The 6,820-nt window shown below is 46.9% G+C and overlaps 3 protein-coding genes across 3 annotated transcripts; 2 read left to right on the forward strand and 1 right to left on the reverse strand.

The window, feature by feature from the left end:
- Positions 1-365: 365 nt before the first annotated feature.
- H257_08241 (hypothetical protein) lies at positions 366-1,334 on the forward strand (the record flags this gene model as incomplete). Its single annotated transcript, XM_009834059.1, has 1 exon — positions 366-1,334. One exon carries the CDS (start codon positions 366-368, stop codon positions 1,332-1,334), a length of 969 nt encoding a protein of 322 aa, XP_009832361.1.
- Positions 1,335-1,366: 32 nt separating this feature from the next.
- H257_08242 (hypothetical protein) lies at positions 1,367-2,581 on the reverse strand (the record flags this gene model as incomplete). Its single annotated transcript, XM_009834060.1, has 1 exon — positions 1,367-2,581. One exon carries the CDS (start codon positions 2,579-2,581, stop codon positions 1,367-1,369), a length of 1,215 nt encoding a protein of 404 aa, XP_009832362.1.
- Positions 2,582-4,591: 2,010 nt separating this feature from the next.
- Positions 4,592-6,034, forward strand: H257_08243 (hypothetical protein). The gene has a single exon (XM_009834061.1). The coding sequence runs from the start codon at positions 4,695-4,697 to the stop codon at positions 5,814-5,816; it is 1,122 nt and encodes a 373-aa protein (XP_009832363.1). The 5' UTR covers positions 4,592-4,694; the 3' UTR covers positions 5,817-6,034.
- The last annotated feature ends 786 nt before the right edge of the window (positions 6,035-6,820 follow it).

Below are 6,820 nucleotides of genomic sequence, written 5' to 3' on the forward strand. Positions count from 1 at the left end.
TGTTTGTTTATTTAATTATATAGCTTTGATTATGCTTATGGATATTGATTTATTAAATTTCTGGGGTCTTTGAAATGTTAGGTCTATTTCTGTCGTTCAACAATTTTGAAATGTTAGGGCTCGTCTGGATGCCACGAATTATGGCATAAAATGACCCATTTGTTCCATTTTTTCAGGAATATTGCATAATAGTCAATCTTCAACAATGCAAACGTCTGGATGCCAAATGTACCATCCAGATATTGAAAAAAAAGTTCAATAAAATCACCCTTTTATGGCACAAAAAAATGGACCTATTTTGACCATATTCTTGATGTGCAGACGGTACATCCCCGCCCTTTCTGAAATTGGCCTCCAGAGCAAGAATGGGCATTTGGAACGACGAGCTCGACCTCACCTGGTTGAAGGAGCTTGAATACCAGTGTTCAGTCCTGGGGAAGCGAGCGAGAAGTGGCTACAAGAAAGAAGCGTGGTCTGCAGCCCTCAAGACGCTCAACACACAGCACCAGCTCTCACTCACAACGTCGCAGCTGAAGTCAAGACATGACGTGATCAAGGGAGCATTTGCCGTCTTGTCCAAGATTGTCGATTCGAGCGGAATGGGGTGGGAAGCCGATACCTGCCGCGTTGAGTGTCAATCAACAACATGGGAAGAGTTCATGCAAGGCAAACCAAAGTCTTGGGGCAGCTGGAAGAACAAGCGATTTCCCCAGTTTTACCTCTGCGAAAGACTCTTCGGATCAACGCTTGCTCGAGGACGGAATGTTCTCGCATCCACAGCCGAAGAACCGCAAGCTTTTCTGGATGACGACGACGACGCACGCTCAGAACATGAGTTGTCGACTGGTGGCGACAGCGAGCTGCAATACGCGCCCGAAGGATGGCGTCGAAGCCCAAGTGATGAAGACGCTTCACAACGCCAAAGGGACGACTCAAGGGACGACGCAAGGGATGGTGCAAGGGATGATTCACTCGAAAATGCCACGCGAAGTCGCATTAGTGCCAATGACGAAGATTCTGTGCCGTCAAAGCGCCGTCGTTCAACAATGGCATCGCAGTTATCTCAAGACTTTCGTGCTATTGCCGACCAAAACGCCAAGGAGATGGAACTACTCGCACGTGCACTCGGCCCACCGGTACAAGCATCCAACGTACCGCATTGTGCAAGAGCAATTGAAGTGCTTCAGGCGGACTTTGAAGACATGCTCAGCGTTGATGAGTTGGTCAAGGCATTCGAAGTCATGGAGAATGAGACAAAAGCGCTTATGTTCCTCCACATGAATGGCCCTGTGCGTGAAGCTTGGATTCGACGCCAAATATCTCAGATTGATTAGTTTAATGACGTCTATGGTAATGCATTTTCAATTCAGCTTCGTCGCCGGCGTCGCTCATTGAGAAGGTTCTGGTAATTCACCCACATTGTACCAGCAATTGAGTCTCGCCACAATTTTGCTTCATCACTGTCGGCGTCTTCAACATGATCTGCGGGATCGTTTTGGTCTGACACCGCTTCCTGCTGTTGTTGACGCCGCAGGATGTCAGCATCTTGTTCAAAGCGATCCTGTCGCACACCCCATCGACGAATGAAGTTGTGCACGACACACAACGCCATCACCAAACTGACTTGAAACGAGTAGTCGTAGCGGACACCACAGCTCAAAACGGGAAATCGCATCTTCAGGATGCCAAAAATCCGTTCGATGCAGTTGCGGAGTTGGGCGTGGCGTAGGTTAAAAAGTTCTTCCTTGGTTTGGGGCTTCAATCTTCCTTGTCCGTACTCCTTCAAGTGGTACCGTGTTGATCGATACGGCGTGAGGCATTTCTTGGTCAGCGCAAATCCAGCGTCGAGAATATCAAACTTCGTTGGCGACAGTACTAGCCCTCGTAAGAGTGCATCGGTGTACACCCTTCCGTCACCAGCTGAACCTTCCCATCCGGCAAGGACATAGGTAAAGTGCATGTCGAAGTCGCATGCAGCAAGCACGTTCATTGTCACTCCTTTTCTTCCGTGGTATGGAGCGGATTCGCCTGCCTTGACCCACACCGGAACATGTGTCCCATCGATCGCCATTCGACAGTCGTCGAAGTATGGAGACAACTTACTGTTGGTAGCGATTTCAACTGGTGTTGGTCCGATGCTTGGTGGGAGGAAAATGTGACGTGGGGCAATGGCCAGCAAAGACGCAACAACCCGACGGAGATGTCTTGAAATGGTTTCACCAGAGTGCTGAAATCGCTGTTGCATGTTGGTGCTTGACGGCTTGTGTCCGACGAAGTAGAGAAACAAGCAAAGCTGTTCTTGGCAGGTCACAGCACGGGTGGCTTTGAGATCTCCGTTTCGCATGAGTTCTTCAAGTAGCGCGATGAACGATGGCCGCGGCATTCGAAACATCTCGATGAATGCGTCCGCGTTTCCGACGAGCATTTCTTCGACCCACATAGCTCCGGTCAGGGCAGAGACTCGTTTGGGGCTCTTGAGTAGGTATGCTGCGTAGTGGTACGCCATGTACGCGAGCATGGCAAGCTGTCGTCGACGCTGAGCTCGACGTCGGAGGATCAGCAAGCAGGCCACCTGCTTCATCGTTGGGAGTGGTTTTGAAATTCGTCTGATATGATGGTGTGAAACTGCCATCCAGACAAGCGACAATATTTTGATCGGATATTTTTATTGAAATTTGGTACGAAAATGTTTTTATTCCATTTCGAATTATAGCATATTTTTATGAGGTGGTATCCAGAGGAGCCCTTAGGTCTATTTCCGTCCGGAGGTAAAATGGTTAATTGAGTTTGGATTATCATTTTTAAGACATTCTCGGAGGGCCGACACTAGAACCACATGTTATGGAACCGCTAGTATGGCTCTACTAGCCCTTGTTGTTCTTCTTCGGTATGACCACTACAACCTTTGGTAGTGGTGATTTGCCTCGTGTATGAGGGGGCCGATATTCTCAACAGTGGTGCCGTAGTGCGTAGACCTCTTATTGGATAAAGTGATCCACGTGGTTTTGCACGACGGCACCGGGCACACTACAGTACGCAGGTCTTCTTGGGATCGATTCTGTGCTACATTGCTGATTTCCAAGTGAAACGTGTTGACTTCGATACTTTGATTTGCATTGAACTTGACATTTGTATGAACTATTCGATTCGTACTATGCATGCTCTATGACATCAACTTCCCTTCTTGCCAAAGGGACTGCCGCTTCCTCGAATCAGTCACAGTTTCAGTGATGGTATGTCCCACCAACATTTCCTTGAGTTTGTAATTACCTCAGTGCAGTAAACCTGTGAATAAATGTGCGAGATAGGACAGCTGACTGGCGTCAGGCTGAATTTTTGAACAAATGCAGTACTATGTACTTCAAAGCGCTGGATTTGTCGTATGATGAAACTGGTCAGCATTGTACGGAGTTGTACGAAATGTACTTTACTTTAAATATAATACCCAAGTTAAAATGTACATTGTACGAGTATGTAATACGTACGTCACACCACCTGAGCACCTGTCGATTCACTGTCAGTAGTATAAAAATATCACCTACGGTATGGACATAGCTCTGAGACATTTACAGTACAGGCAAAATAGGGGCTAGTATGTACTAATTAATATGCATGTACCATGCCCGAACAATCATGCAGTCATGTCTTAGGTGTACATACCGAGCCATGTCGTTCATATATAATGTAAGGGTTCTCGTGGACTTTCGCAACGCAGTTAACACAAAGTCACATTGCACAACCTACAGTACAGTGAAACGTGTTCTATACGTTTTGTCATTTACTGATAGCGCGAGATATATTTTTCAAACATGGTTCAGATGTGATCAGGTTCCAATAATAGTACCTGAAATTCCATTTCAACATAAAATCAAGATGGTTGCTTTCCAACGGGTGCTGCGATAAGGACGTGCGTTCGTATCTTCGTACTGTACAACCAGCATTGACTGTGAATTCGAGCCAGCAGTATCAAATGTAATCATGCTTAATGTTACAGTATTTCCAGTTGCCGTGCGATGTTCCTAACGTTATTCTAATTACACTGTGAGGAGTGTCAATCAGTAGTAAGTACAGCTGTACTTCGTAGTGATTTTGAGAATGGGAAGATTCCAATGAAATGATTCAGTGAGACATTTCGGTGCACCCACTGGAAATTTCAGCCAAAACATCTTAGGTCAGATTTTTGACTGGACAAACCTTTACACACTCACCATTCGATGTCAAAACAACAAGCGAAGCCATCCCATCGAATTGATGTAGTTCTCATAAAGAAGGTTTTCACTACTCCCACACTCGACGATAATGCGTGCAGCACTCAAATGACCCTGGCGCAATAGAGCGTGTTCCAAGGAGTGGAGTTGGCTAATGTGATTTGCAAAGACTCGCGGCCACTTGAATATTCCAATAGAATTATTATATCATTCCATTGGAAAATTCCCATTGGAAAATCACGCTAACGTATTAACGTTATAATCTTACTTCGAAGTAAAAAATACCTATCTCCTAATACGTTAAATACGTTTTTTGCAGGCCAATCAGTGGCCTTTCTGATGGTCTATAGCATGTGGATACAGTGACATGGTCCCAAAAGTGTCGTAACACAATTACTCCATCTCACTCCAACTTCCACCAAGGGAAGCTGTCGTGCCGCGGTCCTTGCGCCGCAGTTCCAGCTGCCCCACCCACTATTACTATTTATGCCCCATATCTCCTCGTCCACCATGGCCCCTGTCGACAGGTCCAATTTGTCCCGGTCTGGCGTGATCACCAGTGGTGCCGACAACACATCATCCGACGGCATCGTCGTGTTCATTCCCGCGGCACTCAAGCGACCGTCCCACACATTGTATTGCATCTGCGTCAAAGTCGACGAGACCCCACACGGGGGTGGCAGCGCCGAATGGTCAGTCAACCGACGGTACTCTCAGTTCCTCGAACTCCGCAAACAGATCCTCCAGTTCCTGCAGCGATCGCCGACATGTCCAGGGTGCCAGAGCATGACGCGCGCGGTCGGTGCGTTTCCGTTCCCCCCCAAGGCGTTCTTCCGTACGAACAAACTTGTGCGGCAGCGGACCAAGGACCTCCAGACGTTCGTGGAGATTGTCATCGCGCGCACGTTCTCGACGGCCCCCAAATGCGTCACGTGCGGCATCGGCACCATGAACCTCGTGTGGCCGTTCTTCAACCGCGGCGCTCAATACATCTCCCGCCAGTCCACCCACCTCCCTCCCACACCACATGCTTCGCGGACAGCTCATCACATCTCGCCCTCCTCCAAGTCCCAAGCTGCCAATAAGTCGAAAACCAAACCCGAAGCCACGTCCGACTGCTCAACCACAGATTCCGTCCAAGACATGAACGACTACGAAGTCCACCGCCGCACCACACACAGAATAGCCGATGCCGTGTCCATGGACGAATATTCAGCCGACCCCGTGTTCCTCACCTGCCGGTCCGATCACTCGTCGAGCACTGTCGCTACCAACGACACGAGTCTCGTGCAGTTACAGTATCGCAGCCTCAAGCAAGACAAAGCCGCGTTCTTGCTACGGTCGACGTCGGAAACCACCACGGAGCATGAATCCACCACCGCCATGGCGCTGTCGTACTTGGACGGCGCCGAAAAATGCACCGACCCGCGGACGTCCGTAGCCACCGTCGAGCAAGCCCTCGATGAAGTGATCATCGCAGACGGACATGCCAACACCAAGGAACAAAAGATGTTCCGCCTTAGTACAATGTGGGAAGCATTTGAGCTGGACGACATTCAACGGGACCTGGTGTCCACGCGGACCACCAAATTCGGCATCCTTGTCTAGACCAATCAATTATACACCAACTCCATTATACACCAACCCGAATGTGTAACGCTAAGTATGCTGCATTCCGACAAGAGATGAATATTGACAAGAGAATTCCGCCCTCACGCGCAGCACTGCTTGTCGACGTTCGCTCGAATAACGTTATTCACTCACATTAAGGTTACCCGGAGGCAGGGATTATCAATAATATATATATATTATAAAATATTGCAATACGTACAATTAATATACTATTAATATATGAACAATCCAATACTAAGTTACTAGGTAGTACAATCCAATACTAAGTTACTAGGTAGTACTACGTAGTACAATATACTTCGAAGTAGATATTATTATCAGTCCACAATAACCCATATATTGCCTGTATTGATCAATACAAGAAATATTATCAATACCAAAGACATATTGTGAAAATACTGTGGAATCATTGCCAAATTCGTACTGGAAATACAGTGACACAAACAATTGGGACTCTTGGGGATGTAGCTGCTCAGATTGACTGTGAAGCACAGTACATAAGTAAAACGATTTAGCCTCATGTAGCATAAAACACTATTGTAAATGCCATGTAGTCTCCCGGACGGAAAGAGTACTTGGTCCTGTCGATGGCCAAGCTTTCACAATACATTGGGTACAAGTGCTTCTCACTCGATGATCACATATCCACAATAAACCGGTATAGCATTGAGTGGTGGCATTTGTATAGTGAAGCGGTTGAACTGCTTTACCACGATTGGCTAATAATTTTGAGCTCATCTGAAGTAGCCAATCAAATCGATTTAAATTCCAACGAGAAACCACGCCACAACACGAAATTTCACTCGAAAGCACAATAGCCAAACACACAAAACATCTCATTTGAAAAATTGTCAAAATTGCAAATAGAGGTGTTTTCTTACATTTTTTGTGGCAGCCAGAGTGGCCCTTAGGGTTGTTTTATCTTCTATCCGGCTTATACTTCAAGTATTTTATTTTCAATTCTGAGTGCAACTCTCTTC

This window comes from Aphanomyces astaci, assembly GCF_000520075.1.
Source record: "Aphanomyces astaci strain APO3 unplaced genomic scaffold supercont1.18, whole genome shotgun sequence".
Classification (NCBI taxonomy): domain Eukaryota; phylum Oomycota; class Saprolegniomycetes; order Saprolegniales; family Verrucalvaceae; genus Aphanomyces; species Aphanomyces astaci.

Bases quoted from the DNA above. Each gene is read 5' to 3' on its own strand.
- H257_08243 (XM_009834061.1), top strand. From the start codon at position 4,695: ATGCCCCATATCTCCTCGTCCACCATGGCCCCTGTCGACAGGTCCAAT.